The sequence below is a fragment of the Zophobas morio genome, unplaced genomic scaffold, assembly GCF_036711695.1.
Source record: "Zophobas morio isolate AGI-343-1 ecotype UQ-CSIRO unplaced genomic scaffold, CSIRO_AGI_Zmor_V1 ptg000011l, whole genome shotgun sequence".
Taxonomy (NCBI): Eukaryota; Metazoa; Arthropoda; class Insecta; order Coleoptera; family Tenebrionidae; genus Zophobas; species Zophobas morio.
Window position 1 is genome coordinate 8,273,980 of NW_026972116.1, and position 18,858 is coordinate 8,292,837.

Genomic DNA, 18,858 nt, shown 5'->3' on the forward strand with positions numbered 1-18,858 from the left:
TAAACGCAAAATTTTCAAAAAGGACATACAACACAAACTGTTTGACACATTTTGAAACTAGCTTAAATACACTTGAAACCTTTAAACGTCACATTAAAAAAGTAACAGAAACGTATTTTATTTCTAAAAATATACAAAGATCATTCTATTTTTCTATTAAAAATACAATCATTTTTTTACATTAGTCATAAATCAACATTGATAAATCTCGAAATCTTATATTTACAAAGACAGATAAAATTGAGCAACAGGCAGTGCAATATCAACATTTTAATAATGTCCTATAAAGCTACTGTAATTCCATTATCTAATCACAAATTTTGCTACCTGAGCAACACTGATTGGAACATATAATTTATATTCATTACACGAATTATAAATTTAAAATAGCTATTACTGGAATTAATAAAATTCAAATGTTATTTTTTATCTTGTTTGCTTTCAGGTTCTGAAAGATAATTATAATTTATAAATCGAGTTAATTGAATCAGTTGAGCAGTTTCATTAGTAATGTGACACGCAAATAACAGCATGTTTTGTGGTTTAACCTTCCACGCAAACCTCATAAACATGGCTGAATAAAGGCACAAAGCTAAAAAAAAAAACAATTATACAATAGCAATAATAAATACAACAAATTACCTATTGTCATTTTTCCACTAATATATTTCGGTTCTTTTCCTATATCACTTATGGCTGCTATGGGTATACCCCAGTTTGCTACGGGCCCCCAGAAGTGCGTGCTACAATTCACAAATACAATAATACACACATGAACATACAAAAATACATACCTCATCAAATATTCGCGGAATTCCTTGCTTTTTAACTGATCAACAAGTTTTCTAGCTAAAGCTGCCATCTTCTTCAGAATTTAAATTGTACGCTTTAAAAGGGTAATTTATTAATGTTTGTTTAAATGACCTACACAGGCACTTCAAGGAAGACTGGTCAAAATGTGACAGGTATCAAGGTTATGGTTAGGTTGTGTTATCTCAAATGGTACAGCTGTCAATCAGTATTTTCTACTTTTGTTCAATTAACAAATGGAACACTCGCAGAAGAAAAATTATTTTTTTTAAACATTAGTTTTTAAAAGGCATACAAATTTGGCTTTTGAAAGGCTTTTAAGGAGACATTTTAACCATAGATTTTAACTTGTTATTATTGTCTGTTTTAAACTATCTTGGAATATTTAAGTCCTTATATTGGCTACGCTAGAACACGTTACCATAGAAGTGCGTTCTCGGAATAAAAATATAGCGTCGTCTTCGTTGATTCACTATTAAAGTCTCTCCAATTGGTTACAATGGTCCGACTTGTCAAAAGGGAAAATATCAAAAGATGTCACCCCCTTCGGGAGTTACAGGAACCTGTAATTAATCCGTTTTGTTACGCGCCAAAACAGTTTGTGCTTGAATTGATATTATCAAAATGTCCAAAAAATATTGCTCTGTGCCTGCTTGTGGAGTAATCAAGGATCCTAGAGACCACAAAATAAAGCACAGATTCCCTTCAAACACTGTGAACAAAAGGCTGTGGTGCAAAAAGGTTTTTAATGCTACAAGTAGGTACCCCAACATGAATCTTTTACCTAAGGGAATGTATAGCCATTAAAACCATTTCATGATAATATTGCCAATAATTTATACATTTGTGGTAAACACTTTTGAGAGAAGTTGTTATTATTCAAATAAAAGACTTAAACCCGGCTCTGTTCCTATTTTGTTCCTCCATGGTTCCAAGTCACCGCTACCTGTTTCTACTTCTTCAAGCTACCCAGCAAGCACTAAACGTGATCCAGAATGCAGCTTCATAATTCCTGAGACACATTCCGATAACAATGTAAACACCTCAAAGAAAAATGTTCCTACTGCATATCCCTTTGAAGACCAGCCACGCCCATGGCGTTGTGATTTTGGCACCGGTACCGAAATTTTGCCTCTTTTTCAAGTAAAAACCGAAATACATGATGTCAAATTGTGTTAAAAAGTCAGACCATGACGTGCCATGACAGACATTTAGCCGACATTACAGATTCCTTTCCCTCCCGACCACGGCCATATATAACAGGTCTGCGAACTCCGAGTTTAAAATGGTCTTTTTTCGAAGAGATCCCAGAAGGCCACGGGAGCTTAGAGTTCCTAGCGCCGTCTACTGGATACTATGATGAAACTGTCCACAATTATGAATGAAATTTGCGTAAAAATGTCCTTGAATGCAAGTTGTCATAAATGTCAGCTTTATAGGTTAGGTTTTGTGACATCTTTTTGAAAGATGAGGGGAAATATACGTCAAATGTCATGTCAAACGTCAGTCGATAGCGCAAATAGTACAAGTAACTACCACATGGTGGCGGTCATCTTAAGCTCCCACAACCTACTACGATACCAGTTTTTAAGCGCCCGTTTTATGAAAATTTATGAATGGAGTTGAAACACCTTACTTATACCACCGTGCTCCCGACGTATGCGCCCTCACATGTCACATTTAAGGGATTGGAGAGACTTTAATAGTGAATCAACGAAGACGACGAAATATAGTAATAAATAATTAAAAAATTGCACATGCTATAATTAGCAATTTTAACTTTGTATTGAATTAACATGTTAAGACTGAAGAACTGACACAAAACATATATATAATATTAAAAAAACGAAACAATATTATTAATTTGGAAGTGGCGCTCTTTTCACCAGTTTTTGTGACCGATTTTGACATTTGTTTGACACTTTTGACAGACACAATTGAGGCGCGTTGAGTTGATTATATTTATTTATATTTCTGCACTCCGTGAAAATCGCAACCATTGATAATTCCAGCATGAAAGAAAAAGTGAGTCAGCCACAGAATGATTCAAATTCTAATTTAACAGAAGATTCAGGAGACGAAGGGGTATGTCCTCAAACTTTCTAGTCCAGATTTTTAATACAACTGTTATAGGATGAAACTTCCAGTGTTGGGAGCACCTCAACAACGTCTAGAAGTGCTACACCAACAAACAGAGTCCGCAAGGGGCGACGAGGTAAAAAGAAATACAACTCACAAAAAATTTTGAAACCAATTTACAAATACACGTAAGTTTTTGAAATTGAGGTTAGAACGATTTCTATTGCAGAACTTTCAGATGTAGTATTAAGGAAGATCATGGTCAGCCCTTGTTTGGCACCCAATTCAATCATCATTTGAAAGAGGGGCAACCTCTAATTTTTGCAGCTGTGGGAAGCAATCGGGTAACAATTTATGAGTGTCCTGAAGGAAATGGCATCAAACTCTTACAGTGTTTTGCTGACCCAGATGTATGCTTGTTTATAAATGTAAAAACCGTACCTATTGTTGAAGTTTTAGTTGGATGAAAATTATTACACGTGCGCCTGGTCTTTTGATGAAGACACAGGTAAACCCCTTTTGGCAGTGGCTGGTTCACGCGGGATCGTACGAATTTTGAACCCAACCACAATGACTTGTATACGACACTATATTGGACATGGACATGCAATAAATGAACTAAAGTTTCATCCAAGGGATCCTAATTTATTGTTGTCCGTGTCTAAGGATCATGCATTGAGATTATGGAATATCAAGACTGATGTTTGTATAGCAATTTTTGGGGGTGTGGAAGGCCATCGAGATGAAGTGTTAAGTGCTGTAAGATGACACTGTAATACGTGATACAAGTTTTACATTTAATTTTTCAGGACTTTGATTTATTAGGGGATCGAATAATGTCCTGTGGCATGGATCATTCATTAAAATTGTGGAAATTGAATAAGGATGAAATGAAAGACGCCATTAAACAGTCGTATCAGTGGAATCCTAACCGAAGTACAAGACCTTTTGATTCATTAAAGGAACATTTTCCAGATTTTTCTACAAGAGATATTCATAGGTTGGTTATTGAACTTTTATTTAAACTTTGATAAATATTACAACTTCACAGAAATTACGTGGATTGCGTTAAGTACTTTGGCGACTTTATACTTAGCAAATCATGTGAGAATTGTATAGTGTGTTGGAAACCAGGACGTTTGGATGATGAGAATCTCAGAAAAGGGGAGACAACTTCGACTGTTATACATAGGTTTGAGTACAAAGAATGCGAGATCTGGTTTGTAAGGTTTGCCATGGATTTCTGGCAAAAGGTAAGAAATAGTTAGAAATAAACACAAAATGTTGTGACACAGGTGTTTCAGATATTAGCTCTTGGTAATCAAACAGGAAAAATATTTGTCTGGGATTTGGATGTAGCAGATCCTGCTCATGCAAAATGTTACACGCTTCAACACCCACGATGTGTTACAGCAATCCGCCAGACTAGCTTAAGCCGCGATGCTAATATTTTATTAGCTGTATGCGATGATGGAACCATCTGGAGATGGGATAAAATCGCTTAATATTGCGATTTTTACTAGAATAAGTTTATTAATTTAAAACAACTTTATTTTTTATACTTACTATTAATAAACTATTAAAATTCACCTAACACTCAATTAACAATTATGTATCATCCTTATCTTTTCCAGATGATAACTGTTTTTTGGGCTGGGCTGTAACTTTAATTCTTGGTACACTTGGGCCAGCAAATTTCGCTTTTACTTTCCTTTGTTCAGGAATATAGACTTCAAAAACTCTATAATATTTTAAAATATTTTCTGCAAAAATTGTAAGATGGATTTATATATAGCAAATTGCTACAAGAATTACTTATGCTTTCTTCTGGAATCTGATAATCCTGCGCAATTTTTTGAGGTGTGTGTAGTTTTGAATCATTGTGATGGTCAGTGATAAATTGAAGTGCTTGTCGTAGAGTTGTCTTTCCAATAGGAATCTTGTCTGGTTCTTTAAAACCATACTCATATTCTTCAACTTGATGTCTATTAAGAGGAAGTGGTCTATCAGGATTAGTTTGTGCCTTTTGTGGTGGATTCTACAATAAATTTAATAAGCCAAAAGTACAAAAAAACTTTTCAATACTTACAGGATCATGTGATTTTACATACACATCTTTTAAATATTTATCTAACTGAACATGCTTTATTTGAGTCTCGTCACTTCCCTCAGGGTGGTCTTAAAATATCCCCATATAATCTATAAAATTAATGTAAAGAAAGGTACCTTACTTTTCATGATTTCATCATAAATAAGTTGATCACTTTTGTGTTTTGGGGCGGGAACTGGTTTCTCCTGAGAAATGATTTTATGAGCTCTGCTTTCGACATTAAAATTCCGGAGTGGTCGGCCCATCAACGAAAGAATCTTACCCATTTTGCGGCGTTCTGTAAAATTTGAGGTTATGTCAAATTATTGTAATGAATAAACTGCATGAAGCACTATTCAATAGAAAGTGCAAGATAATGATAAAATGAGGCCTACTTTGTGAGGAATTTAATTCAAAACAGCCATCATACATCACAAAATTGTTAATAATTTGACATTTTAAGACACTCAACTGTAGACAAAGACACGCAATCCCACTAAAGGTGAGAGAGATAAATAATTATGACCTTTTTTCGTTTTTTAAATGGCGAAATATTTTAAATCATTAGCGTACAGACAAAGAAGGAAATCAATCAAAGCACTTTCTTGTCAATTGTTTCAAAATAAAAAAAATGGTCAACTGAAATGCGTGACTAAAAAAGTAGGAATCGTAATATTTACCCGGCACTGCTAAACATATTCTTGTAAAAAAATATAAACAATTTGTTGTTTTAAATGTTTGTTACGCCAATGGTTAAAACGCTATTTCTATTGTAGCAAGGAAACTGTACAGCTGCCATACGGAGAAAACAAAAATCACTAGTTGTTGCAAAATTTTCAACTTTAGATGGCGATAATTTAAATTTAATCAAAGTTTAGATAAGGCTCATACATTGGATGGCCGTCTGTTGGTGGTTTAATTGATTTCACGTGATTTTTTTTCCGCTTAAAGATGCATAAGTTACAAATAAATAGTTTCCTGAGGTTGGCAGATTCTGGAATTTGACACTGTGTAAGATGGCTGATATCTGAATCTTAGTAAATTGTCTTTGTTTTCATTACAGATTTAAGTGCCTTAAAAAGTGATTTAGCTTTAAATAGTAGTATAGTTGGATGTAATGGAACGTTTATTGTGTGGTGCGAGTGATGCAGTGCCGTGTAGAGGCCCATCGGTGAAAATAATGTGTTAAGTGTTCATAAATTCCTCCACATAGAATGAGATAGATTGACAATTGACACTTCAAAATCTGTCAGTTCTTGCAGCAGATCCCATTTGTTTTACAAGAATCAAAGGTAATTGTTGGCTAGGTTGTTTAAATAAATTTAGCTTTGATGAGATGAATTGATGTTAGACAGTAACAGATTAGATGTCACGCACAATGCCAAAGAATGTATGACTGGAATGCCGTGCGAGTGAGACATTTGATTGTAATTTGGCACATAGCTCAACTAGCGCCTGAAGCATTGTATCCCATGCACGTTGACAGATGCTATGCTAATCTTTTACACCAAAATATTCCGATCTTGTCTTACGCCTATAATGCACACCGACCGCCCTCTGAATTTATATCGCATTCCGCGTTTTTGCCTCCATCCGCTAATCTCAGATTTGAGGCTTTACATTTTTATGAAAGCAAATCTCCAGACTGGACCATAAGAATGTAAATTAATCAATTAAAACATGCCATACAAAGGCAGAACCACTGTTACTATTCGCCGTGGAGGATGTCTTCACATAACGAAGCAGATCACTTGAAGTTGTTCTACCTCTTGGTTTCCCCTTTTGTCAATAGAAAAATTAAAGCTAAATTTTTTTTTACTTACAATAAGAAACCGTTACGTCTTGGTATTAAATTCACCTTTCTTTAATAATTTTATTCATATTGTCTAGTTGTTCTTTTTCAAATTGTTAAGCGTTTTTGTCACCAATAATTCGAAAGTGTTTTTTTTGAAACGATTATTAAAAGTGTGTTAATTGATTTGCGCTGATTGGTCAGCGAACTTTTTGCATTTTATTATTGGCGTTCATTACGTAATTCGGTTTTACAGCATCATTGTTGTCAAAATCAGTAAACTGTAAAATCGTGATTTGCCGGAATGTGATACCAATGATACCATTATTATTGTTATTGACATAAACTGCACATTTCTACGTGCTTTACATTTTTTAAATAGTTTTCTAAAAATATGTGCTCAAGTATCGCACGCCGTTGTCAGTATTATTATTTTACTTAAAGATTAAAAATAATACTATGGTTTCACTGTTTCAATAATATGCAAGACAATAAAATCTCATCTTCATTATCTTGGTACATGGAATGCACATAGTGCTCAGGTAGAGAGCAGAATAAACATGTGGGCGATGCATCGCAAAAAGGAAAAAAATCAGTAGGAGAATCTCGGATATTCTCGGAAAAATTTCATATTAACAGTTCGACAGACGACCACAGACATTCATTGCAATGCAAATGATTTACCATTTAACAAGACAACGCTTCCTAACATTAAGTCGGATTTAAAATCCTTATAATACTCTAATAACTCTTTGGAATTTGAAGCATCCACTTTTCTTGAGTAATTCGGTATTATCAAGACTGGTCACACTTTAAGACCTCGTTATGATAATTTAAAAATTTTCGCCTTCAATTCTATTAAATCCTGTCTAAAGTAATTGTTAAAGAATTACACAGGATGAGAATTTCCTGATGATGTTAGTGCTAATTAGTAATAAATAATAATTATGCTTTCTTGAATGCAAATAACAACAGTTAATACCAGCAACTATGATAGGATCTTGTCTAGAAGACAAATAAAATGATTCAGGTTATAAGAATTTTAAAAAGATGTTAATCACAACAACTAAGCATTGTTATGAACGAGTTTAAATAACATTTCAAGAATGAGTAGCGTTGATTGTTTTTTTCCCTTTTATTTAAATTCAGCCACAGCATAGTTTAATGTTTTTTAGATGCTAATTTATGAACGATAGACTTCCATGTGTAACATGAACATGCACAAAAATTTTTGCCGCTTTAAGGAAGTGTTTAAATTTAACATTGCTATTATTAAATGAGAACGATTAAATTAAATATTTTACCTGTTGTATATAATAACTAATAAATATTCTAAATATAGAACACACTTTTTAAAGAAATAAATAATGAACTATGTCTATTTTTTATTTGTTTTATGTTTTATTTTATCTTCATTTAATATTTATTTATATTATATTAGGGAAAAAATGTAATGAAAAATATTTTGTGATAGTATAATCACTGTCTTAAGCCTCAAAAAAACTACATGCAAAAATACAAATTAGTCTTAATTTTGTTTAACGCAATTTTTGCAAATTTTGCAATAGAAAAAGCTTTGCATAGTTTCGTATAGTTTCTTTTTTAATTTGCTACTTTTCAGCCGTACTTTTTGTATGAAAACATAAATAGTGTTCTTTATTTCATGTAAATGAAAAGTGTAAAAGATGGTTTAACGTTAAAAATGCGGTCTATTTCATCTATTTTATATTCACTAGAAACCTGGGGGGGTTATTTAATATTGGTGTGAGCAAATAGATATGTTTTCCTTGGGTCCATTGACTTTCAATAGCGAGTAAAACAGAGGAATGATAACAGTCTAATGGTGTTATTACCCACTTTGAGACAAATTGGTGATAATGAACTGTTGATTACCCTATAAGTGAATTCTAAAATCTCTTCGCATATTAGTAAAGATTTGGGTGCCTGATTTTGTTTTCATTTTATGTAAATCTCACTGGAAATGTATGGTACGACATATCTGTTACGTGTTTTTTTTTTTTTTTGCTTTTCCTAGAATGCAATTATCCTTTTTTAGTAATGTATTAGTTAAACTACGAATAAAGGGGCGTTATATGTATATTTCTAGCAAATTTACGGAACTATCACTGAAAATATGTACTCATAAAAATTTATCACATAATTAGGATTATTTGATTGACAATGCCGAGCCAGCCTTTTGCATTAAGGTCCTGGTAAACTTGTATACAATCCTTCCGAATCATTCGAGAGTGTTGCATAGATTGAATTTTTTATATGTGGGCCACAATAAGAAGTAGAAAAGAGTGAGATCACATGATCTAGGCAGCCAGTTGTTCGGTGTATTGCAACTAATAATTCTATTGTCATAAAATTCGGCTAAGAATTTATTGTAGCTCCAGTTGTATGAGCAGTAGCACCATCCAGCTGAAAGTAACCATAAACTAAGCTCCTGTCCACTACACCACGATCGTTACCGAGAAAACTCAAAGCGGATTCGTACACCACACGTATAGGAGTATATTACTGTGTAACATTTAAATCATATAAACATAGAATTCTTTGAAATGACGTCATCAAATTGTTGGTAGGGATGATTAGTAAAATTTTGGTTAGCGTTTAAGCATTACATATTTCTAATATACATACAAAATTTGACAACAGTCGGTCCAATAGTTTGGGAGATTACGTGCCTAATAAAAATCAACATAAACGCTAGACAGTATATATGTACTAACGTTACCCCAGTTAGAACTAACTGATTCGGAATGTGAAACGCAACGCTTATAAGAATAAAAATATTACCATCTACGTGGTACGTTAAAGCAAAAGTTCTTAATTTTTTATTAATTGTTATTTAAAATTTCGAAATTTGAATTAAGACGGAAGAGTGTTTTTCTTCCACCGGTTTTCTAGTGTTAATTTTGAAGGAAAATTGTGACGAGCAAGTCTTGTGATTTCGAGTATTTATATTTTGATTTTTCGTGGTTATTTGTACAAACGTATGGATCCTTTTAAGAACAAGATATAAATTACAACGCGGTCAGCCTTTCCTTTGTTTTACGGTCTTTTTTTATAGGAAACCCCACATTTATGACTATGCGATTCTATGGCTTGAAAAAGGATCGAAGCATTAAAGTTTACACCTAATTTACAACTTATCTAAACAGACCCTCTCTTTTTTTTTTTTCAAAAAGAGGAAAATATGCATACGTCTTGAAACAACCTGTATACAACCCGGCATTGGGAAACTCACAGTATAGTGGTCCAACTCTGACTTCGTTTTTATGGCACTGCAATCTTAATTACCGCAAGTATTATGAACTCTATTGAAAATGTAAATAGCCGTGCCATAAATTATCTTAAAGGTTTACGGACGCATACGGCCCTGTGTAGTGCAGACAGTTGGTCCCTTGATGGTTTATGACTGCTGGATTACTTGCGGCAGAGACCTATTGTGGAACACTTTACTCCTTCACAATAGGATGCAGTCATAAAAACGAACCAGCATTTGCAGCATTATACCAGTGGTTGTCGATAGAGTTATAAATTTGAATTTTAAAATGCGTTGTTTTTAGTTACTTGAAAATATAAATTGTCTCATTACTTCATTAGTTAAGGGACAAATTTCGAATCAACCTAATTTACAGTTGTCAAGTTTCATCTGATTTAATAAATCAAGTGATTTTTTTATCACTGATTTAAATCATTCTTTTTTTTATTTTCTTTTAAAATTACGAAAATATAATGCATATTACAGCCTTTTAAATGCAGTTTAAATCAAAATAAATTGGACACAGACTAGAATAAAATATTTCCAACAAAATCAAATGTTAACGTTTTATTTTAGAACTAGTGCAACAAAACATTAATTAAGAATACCCTAGTAAACATTGTAAACATAAATATACTATTGCTATTTATCAATGTAACTAAAAACAAACTCTGTGTATTGCTCAAAATTCTTTGAAGCACGATTCAAACATGACACGGAATTGCATACTTGCAATTGTTTTAAAATACGAGGAAAAGGAAAATTAGAATAATTAAATAAAATATAAAGCGTTATCACAAACCTCAATTAAATGTTTGATTACGATTAAATTTTTAATATGGCAGTAAACTACCACGTGACCGACTCTACGCCAATCATACGTCGCTAAACATCTCATTAAATGCGTGATTAACTCAATTAAGATATTCGATGAACCGGTCCATAACTTTAAGTTTTTTCGTGTTACTTTAATTCCAGATAATTTAAAAAATTAAAAACACAAAAAAACACGAAGAAAAAAAATCATTGATTTTTTTTTAAATTAATTTTTTTCCTACCTTGATTTATTACTAACAAATATTAAGTTACGATTCAAGAAACTGAATAAATCTCAGAACATATATAAATTATGCCTTATAACAATTTTTCATATTTTCTCAGAGACTCCGGAGCTACTCTTTTCGAAAGCCGGCCCCATATTTTTTTAAAAGCATTCAAATGTTTTTTTTTTTCTGTTTTGACCAGATGTCTTTTTACGTAGTGCCCAAAATCATCCCATAAATTCGAGACTTTCGGACCTTAACAGGTTCATAACTTTTCCTGCGTAATGGGTGGTTGCTATGTCGGGCCAAAATCTTACATCAGTTACGTATGATATTTATCGATGAAGGCTAACAAGCGCTTTTTAATCCGTTCAGAAAAATAAATGTCCTGGTTAATTAAGTGTTGTATTATAAAAGGATTCGAAACCTTGTTAAATCGGCGTTATTAGTTTGCCAAGTTTTGCAAAACTTGGCCTTTGCTTAACTCTTTACTGATAATCTACATCAAGAGATTTGATTACGTTAAAATATGATGTCCTTCTCCGGGACATCATTTGGGTCGAACTTCATAGCGAGATTTATTGTACACTTTTCTGCAACCACTGTTTGCACTTCTTGTGCCTTGGTCCTTTACGTATTTCGGAGGCGAATACATTGAAAATGTCTTGATTCCTAGGATTTTTTCCTTAGTTTTGTGGATACTGTAGTTTTAGACATTGTAAGTTTATTTGCCGCAGTTCTCACACGAGGGATATTTGACATAAAGTTTTTCCTCCTCTGTTATAATTAGTGTTTTTGGAAACTACAAACATAGAACGTTTTCTTGAATCCCTTAATTGCAGGATAAATTGAAGCCCTGATCCTTGTAGAATTTTGTAGATCACACGCGCGTTTATATTGTTTTCTCCTCTTTTCAGTATTAAAGTACAGCCTATATATAAATGATTCTGATATCAAGAGCGGCTTTGAAATAAAAAAAAAAAATGTGCGGCTCTTTTATGAGGTTTTTGCCATCTACATGCTAGTCAGCCCCAATAATCAGTTGTACAAATTGGTTGATTTTTTAAATTTCTGCTGTAGTTACCCATAACGCTTATGTCAGTAGTGAAACGTGTTTCGTAACTTGAACTTGAAGGGTGTAGGTACATAGTTAGCTTTTTCGAAGTTGATGCCACTAAGATTTCAAATGTTCTAAAAATCGTACAAAATCTTTTATTTATAACAATTTAAATCATAAATACCACATGTATTTGACAATGATTGCTAGAAATATTGACCCTGCTTCTAGACACAAATTGACTCTTTGTTTCTAACATTCGGACAACTTCGTCTCAAAGGGCATCAAATCTGGTAATTGAGTGAGTGAATGTGGTCAGTACGGTAACTAATCACGGTCATCATAAAATTTTCTTAAGAAATTTACGTCGTTTGTGCTGTATGAGCTGTTGCTCCGTCATGTTGACAAAAGGCATTGTATAGTTCCTCAGGATCGAGTTGTTGAATGAATTCCTACAGCAGGTTCTGGTTTTGCGCAGCTGTAATCAACTCTTCAAAGAAAATGGATCACACAAGCGTCTCGTTGAAACAGTAACCCATACAACAATTTTTTCTGCATGTAGAGGAGTTTCTTGAAAATAATTACGATTTTCTGCATCGACATTCGCATGTTTGGTAAATTCATATATCCTGACAAATGAAACCAGGTTTCATTACTAAAGAAGTTTGTATCAAGAAGATTATTGTCCATCGTTCGATTAAACCAGTTGTACTATGTCACTCTTTTCTCAGAATCAAGTGGTTGAAGTTTTTGAAACATTTGTATCTTGTAGGGATTGGTCCTTCTTAATAATTTTCTGGTGAGTGTTGTATGATCAGTAGACGTGTTGTAAGTCTTCTTAAAAATGTATGACGGTTATCATCCATAACTCTAACATTATCTACAATCTACAGTCCTAGGGGTTCGTTTTGTTGGTCTGCTATCCCCGATTTCTTCCAATGCTTCCTGTGGCACGGAATATCTTAACCACGTAACTCAGTGCATTTTCAAAATTTGCTTCTACATCAGGAAGTTCACAACGAAATTCCAGGAAATATGGTCTTGCTTCATACACCCATTCACGGTTAACTCCATGTCCATCGCGGAAGTAAGATTCCAATGTGGTGTTCAAAAGACAGATTTTTAATCAAAACCGAGAAAACTGGCAGGACTAACGAAAATACACATGCAAACAACCAAAACGGCAAAGAAGTTAGATTATATTTATGTTGGGTATGGCTACGACGTTATGTTATCCAAAATACACCATTCGTTTTCAAGTTGTGCACTGCTGACGTAAGTGTCATGAGTAACTAGAGCAGACATTTAAAAAAATCACGCGGTATAAGTCATGATAGTAAATATTTTTGGTCTTGCTCTCAATCTTATTTTCTCTTTATTCACTTTTCAGTCTCCTAATTTTCCATTGGTTAATACATCTTATACTTGATTTCTTTTTTGAATCTGGCAATATTGGTTGCCTTCTTTATTTCTGTAGATAGTTTGTTGTATACCAAATGTAGTTTGTAAGAGATTGTTATATTTCCATTTTCAGTTCATATTGTAGGTGTATTTAGTGTTTAGTTCCTTTTGTGTTGTGTTCATGATTTTGACGTTAGTTTCGTAAAACAACTTTTTATTAGAGATTTGAACTCTAAAAAAATATGCAAAATGCAAACATTGGAAACAAAACTGTAACTCACATGTCGTTGACATAAGTGCTATTTCTATATGACGTTTAACATAATTTGATTCACTGTGGAACAAAGCGAAAAAATTATGGACAAAATAATTCGAAAGCCACTCGTAATACCATAAGCAACCCAGAATACATTTACAAAACATTACTTTTGAAGTTTACAACGAAAATGTGTTTAATTAATGTAACAACTGGTCAAAATGCTGCTCACCATTTCCTTCACATGCTTCAATCCTCCCTCAAAATGACATTTTCACACACATTAAAATATAGTGAGATAGATTGTATGCCTTCTATAGTTTTATTTTCCAAATATTTTACACTGTTAATAATCGGAGTTTGGTAAACTATTTCTTTGACTTCTGAGGGCCACATCAAGGTAATTTCGCACCGTGTAATTATAATGTGCAGGAGCACCATCCTGTTGAGAACGCAAATGTTTTATTGTAAGATCACTTTAAATATATACTAATTATATTTTACAACTTTAGTCAAAGAACCGAACCCGCAAAATTCTAAAACCATAAATTATACAGGTACGGCCACCAGAGTCCGTCTGCTTGGGGCAATACAGGAAATTCTGTAGGTACGCGAAATGGCTTACAAGTTTACGACGACCCTAATGCGAAAAGCCAATTCGGCATTGTTAACCAAATAATCCTAATGATGTCATAAAATTTTATTAGTATACATTTAAAGTGATCTTAGTATATTTCCAAATTAACATCATAAAGTAGTAATGGTAGATTAGCGTGAATAAAATTTAAATAATAATTGTTTGAAAATTCTGAACGAATGCACATACACCTTGTTAAAAGTCATATCTTGCGTCTTTACTAACGTCCCTTATTCGCAGGAATACTTACGATAAATTACTATAATTCTTCTTTTTGGTTTCAGTTGTAAAAATCAAGCAGCTGCGACAGAACAGCATCAGGGCCTCTGCGTCAATGAGTACTTTCGTATGAATGGGTGTTTTCCGAGTGCACACTAATGTGCGGGGCGCCATGTGAATCACTAGTGTGTGGCAGGGCCCAGCATGGGCCAACAGCCTCGGCCCCAACTAAACATGAATCCCAGCGCGCCAGCCCGCTCGCCGGGCTACCACCAAAAGGCCATGGAGGAGATCCAGAACTCGCTGCGGCCATTCGCCAAGAGCGGCAGCGAGGCCGTGGGCTCCAGTGCGGCCAGCACCATTTCGAATTTCTCCGCAACGAGCGGCGTCAGCTCGCTGAGCTCGACATCTGGCACTAACGGTACTGATAAGGAAGTCCTCCAGCTGAGGCACACGCTCTCACAACTCGTCACCATGGGCTACTCCGAAGAAGTCTCGTTGCGGGCCCTGCAGCTCTCCAACTCGCGCCTAGATGGAGCTCTAGATTATCTCATGAAGCAACAGATCGATCCGGGGAACAAATGTGGATACACGAAACTCATACGTAAACCGAGCATAGAGCGAGAACTGGTCTTGACGAGGGGAAGTCCGGCCCTGGACAGCGGGGCGGGAAGTTCCCGATCAGACAGTCCGAGGATGACGGAAATCCACTCCAGTGTCAGTCGATATTCGCCGAATTTCAGCGAGCCGCCGCCGCCTCCACCGCCGAGGAATACGCCGCCACCACCACCGCCACCGCACGTGCCTTCATCGTATCCCGCATTAAACAACGTGCAGCAGCTGTTGAAGAGGATGTCGCCCGCGCCGATTGTTCCGGCGAGGGCACCTCCAGCAGTGCCCTCGTACAACTCTCAAGGTAACACTTACGAAATAATGTATAGCAGTTCTCGGGTGGGTCGTTCCTCTAAATGCTTTTGACCCCTATTCTTGTATTCAGATATTAGGTGTACCTCAACGTTTTGGTCTGGTTAAAAGTATTTTGGTTATATTTTGACACTACTACTAAAAATGATTCAAGGTTATTTGGACAGACTTTTGTTTTCCCTACAGTCCAACAAATATCGCTTTTTTAAAAATGATAAAATTTAGTTTTTGGTATTTAATAGTTCAAGAAAAAAGCTCCCATGAAGCGCTTCGAACCCGTGGCCTTTGGATTACAAGTCGGGGATGGTGGCATGTACACTATTGAAGTAATAATGGGATGCCGCTTATACTAGTGTAAAAGGTTATTCTACAATTTGTTTGTTTGCGAAAATTTGGATGTCTAGTTTAAAAAATTGGTCGAAAGTTGTTTCGACTAAACAGCATTTTCGAAAAATTATAAAATTTGATTGTGCGGATTTTATTTTTTTATGAGAATCCCTATAAGGTGGAATAAATATGTAAGTTTATAATGTTAAAGTAAATGGAAAGAAGCGTACAACGCGTATGTTTCAAATGAGTTTTTACTTTACAAAATTTTGTGATTACGTCATCAACATTTTTGCAAAGACACGTATGTCACTTTGGATATGTGCAGTGTAATACTAATGATAACAGTATTGTATTCCGAAATTTTCAGGAAAACGGAATGAACCGAAAAATTTAAAAACTTTTAACGCAATGATAAATCACAAGTATAGACTCATCATATTTTGCACATTTTGGATAGGATTTATTCGGCAAAATTTTGAGATGACGTCATACATTTTTTGGGAGGAAATAAACGAATACATTTTGCTTAACGATTTATCGTGATTACGATAACCTTAAAATATTTACAAAATTTCAGAGCAGTCGGTTGTGCAGTTTTAAAGATATCTATATTGTTATTCAGTGTTGAATCTTTCAGAAATTCTGGATGTCTTTTTATTTTAAATTTTGGAGATGACGTCATCCTATTGGTGGTGGGGATGACTAGCCAAATTTTAGTTAGCGTTTAACCATCTACAGGATATTCCTACTATATATACAAAAAGTGACAACAATAGTCCAGTAGTTTCGGAGATTACGTGTCTAATAAAAATGGATACAGACATACAGACGAAACGGGAGACTACATAAAAGTGGCATTTCGTCCAATGGATTACTATACACGCTTGGGAAGTAAAAAGCAAGGTGGATTCATAATCCGCAAGTATATAGTAGTAGAATATCATCAAATTGTTGGTGGGGATGATTACGTAAATTTTGGTTAGTATCCCTGAAATTCGAATAACGAAATAACGTTGGTTTAATATTCGCATTACATATACTAAAATTAAAATGCTTATCCTTACAAAGAATGAATAACTAAAATGTTCACTAAAAGTGTACATCAGCGCTTGAGGAAAACTCAGGCTGAATATCTTTACACCAATTTTTCTAGTTTTCACAATTTGTTTCTGTAAAAAAAACTTCACGTAATTTTTATCAATTTACATATCTCAACTTGTGTAATTTTATTCATTCCGCGGCATTCTTTCGCACGATAAATAAACCTGTTGTAATTAAAACGTTTTATTTACTCACTTTTATTTTTACAAGTGCAGCTTTTGGTCAAAATTAGTACATTTAAAATGTCGTATCGGGATTTTGTCTTTATTTCTGCTTAGTGTTTCGAACTTCTTATTCGGGTTGGGATTCTGATAACTCCTTAATATTTTTCAAAACCTATTTCAGTTTTTCATATTCTAACGTTTCAACTTTTTTTTTTAATTATATTTTTAATTTATTTGTTTTTATTATTTATGAAATACATACATATATTTTCCCCTGTCACGGTTAACCCTACTGCTATTTTCATCGCTATAATCACCAGACTTCGGCATCGCGGAAGTGATGCTAATTGTCGTCCGATCGCCAGCGTTATTGCAGTCGTGGCCTACAACTTCGGGAATTCTTAATAACAATTACTGCTTTTTCTAGATTTTCTTCAGTTGTACGAGTTCTCTTATATGGACAATTCCACCGTTACTTAGGCTAAAATCGTACGAAACTCTGCAAAGTTTTTTATTTTAAACTGTCCTCATAAGTGCTTTTACACTCTCATTTTTTAACCTAATCGTAGAGATTTGTTTTCTCTTTTTTCTTAATAATTTGATATTACTAAAGTCATATTTAATTTAGTCAAAATTTAATTAAAAGTTTGCGTTACTTACGCGAAATCTTTGAACCTGCCTTCTCTGAAATTGATACATTTTCTCCATTTTCTCTGAAATTGTGAATTATCATACAAAAACAGTTATATTGATAAAAAATTTAATTCTCGGGTTTTCAAAAACCGAGAAGAAGTTTAATTTTGATTATGGTCGAAAAGAGAAAAAATGGCGTTACTTACACGATGTCATCGTTACTTACACGATATCATCGTTACTTACACGATATCATCGTTTCTTACGCGAACTTGTGAATATTAGCTGTCACGGAAGTAAGAAAAATTGCAAATTCGTGTTTTAAACAAAAGAAAAAGTTGGTCGAAGGTTGTTTAGACAGAACTTGCCTCGCCTATGAAGTACATACAATGAAACATTTCCAGCATTTTCGAAAATTATAAAATTTGATTTTGCAAATTTTATTTTTTATGAGAACCTCTATAAGTTGAAATAAACAAATGTATCTAATGTCAAAGCAAAAGGATTAAATGCTAAAAGAAAAAATATTCAAACTTACCGAATTTACAGTTTATTTACTTGATGACCTTACCATCATTTGAAATTTCCATTTGTTTGTTTTCTTTTTGGCTTTTCTCACTTTTCTCCTTTTTATTTTCGTAGTATCTTAACTTTTGAAATGTCTTTTTCCTTTGTGCAGCTTATGTTTGCCCTATATTCCAGCTGATATTTTCGGTTGGTTGATTTTAGGTATTCGAATGAGTCTTTTTAATTTTTGTCGATGTTTTCTTACTCTTTCAGTGAATGTTAAAGACATTTTGATTATCACAGCAAAATAAAATTATTGGTAGATTGACGGCTGTCAAGACTAATTATTTAATTTCAAAGCTAAACCACCGAAAGAAAATTATCCCGTTTCGCGTAAGTAACGATGCGATTTTTAATAATAATCACACGGCAATTTCAATAAAAGTACATTGAAAATAGAGAGCGCGAACGAGAAAAAGAGATAATGTAACCTGATTTGCAATTATTTTTCATATTTCCGAATAACAGGAAAATTAGTCCGTTAT

The 18,858-nt window shown here is 34.0% G+C and overlaps 4 protein-coding genes across 5 annotated transcripts in view; 2 read left to right on the top strand and 2 right to left on the bottom strand.

Annotated features, from left to right (window-relative positions):
• Nucleotides 1–93: 93 nt before the first annotated feature.
• Nucleotides 94–1,410, bottom strand: LOC135126832 (mitochondrial pyruvate carrier 1). The gene is made up of 3 exons (XM_064053002.1): nucleotides 795–1,410; nucleotides 643–743; nucleotides 94–592 (listed from the first exon to the last, which is right to left on the bottom strand). The coding sequence occupies exons 1-3, from the start codon at nucleotides 860–862 to the stop codon at nucleotides 420–422; spliced, it is 342 nt and encodes a 113-aa protein (XP_063909072.1). The 5' UTR covers nucleotides 863–1,410; the 3' UTR covers nucleotides 94–419.
• Nucleotides 1,411–2,572: 1,162 nt separating this feature from the next.
• LOC135126829 (polycomb protein EED-like) lies at nucleotides 2,573–4,478 on the top strand. The gene is made up of 7 exons (XM_064053000.1): nucleotides 2,573–2,895; nucleotides 2,944–3,077; nucleotides 3,128–3,299; nucleotides 3,349–3,648; nucleotides 3,699–3,889; nucleotides 3,941–4,142; nucleotides 4,194–4,478. Exons 1-7 carry the CDS (start codon nucleotides 2,824–2,826, stop codon nucleotides 4,392–4,394), a joined length of 1,272 nt encoding a protein of 423 aa, XP_063909070.1. The 5' UTR covers nucleotides 2,573–2,823; the 3' UTR covers nucleotides 4,395–4,478.
• LOC135126831 (protein NDUFAF4 homolog) lies at nucleotides 4,172–5,469 on the bottom strand. Its single transcript, XM_064053001.1, has 6 exons — nucleotides 5,374–5,469; nucleotides 5,121–5,276; nucleotides 4,979–5,067; nucleotides 4,705–4,927; nucleotides 4,456–4,652; nucleotides 4,172–4,408 (listed from the first exon to the last, which is right to left on the bottom strand). The coding sequence occupies exons 1-5, from the start codon at nucleotides 5,408–5,410 to the stop codon at nucleotides 4,498–4,500; spliced, it is 660 nt and encodes a 219-aa protein (XP_063909071.1). The 5' UTR covers nucleotides 5,411–5,469; the 3' UTR covers nucleotides 4,172–4,408; nucleotides 4,456–4,497.
• A 403-nt stretch (nucleotides 5,470–5,872) lies between these two features.
• LOC135126835 (serine/threonine-protein kinase Warts) overlaps nucleotides 5,873–18,858 on the top strand; it is a 35,869-nt gene continuing 22,883 nt past the window's right edge. The window contains exons 1-3 of one of the 2 annotated variants that reach the window (XM_064053008.1): nucleotides 5,873–5,989; nucleotides 6,042–6,270; nucleotides 14,720–15,570. In XM_064053008.1, coding sequence (XP_063909078.1) covers nucleotides 14,859–15,570 — 712 coding nt within the window. In that variant the 5' untranslated portion in view covers nucleotides 5,873–5,989; nucleotides 6,042–6,270; nucleotides 14,720–14,858. The other variant, XM_064053007.1, reaches the window with a different exon arrangement.

Coding starts and splice junctions, on each gene's coding strand:
- LOC135126829 (XM_064053000.1), top strand. CDS start 2,824: ATGAAAGAAAAAGTGAGTCAGCCACAGAATGATTCAAATTCTAATTTA. Junction 2,896..2,943: donor AAGATTCAGGAGACGAAGGG/GTATGTCCTCAA, acceptor CAACTGTTATAG/GATGAAACTTCCAGTGTTGG. Junction 3,649..3,698: donor GAGATGAAGTGTTAAGTGCT/GTAAGATGACAC, acceptor TTAATTTTTCAG/GACTTTGATTTATTAGGGGA.
- LOC135126832 (XM_064053002.1), bottom strand. CDS start 862: ATGGCAGCTTTAGCTAGAAAACTTGTTGATCAGTTAAAAAGCAAGGAA. Junction 744..794: donor TTCCGCGAATATTTGATGAG/GTATGTATTTTT, acceptor TGTGAATTGTAG/CACGCACTTCTGGGGGCCCG. Junction 593..642: donor TAGTGGAAAAATGACAATAG/GTAATTTGTTGT, acceptor TTTTTTTTTTAG/CTTTGTGCCTTTATTCAGCC.
- LOC135126831 (XM_064053001.1), bottom strand. CDS start 5,410: ATGTATGATGGCTGTTTTGAATTAAATTCCTCACAAA. Junction 5,277..5,373: donor TGAATTAAATTCCTCACAAA/GTAGGCCTCATT, acceptor CAAATTTTACAG/AACGCCGCAAAATGGGTAAG. Junction 4,653..4,704: donor GATTCCAGAAGAAAGCATAA/GTAATTCTTGTA, acceptor CAATTTTTGCAG/AAAATATTTTAAAATATTAT.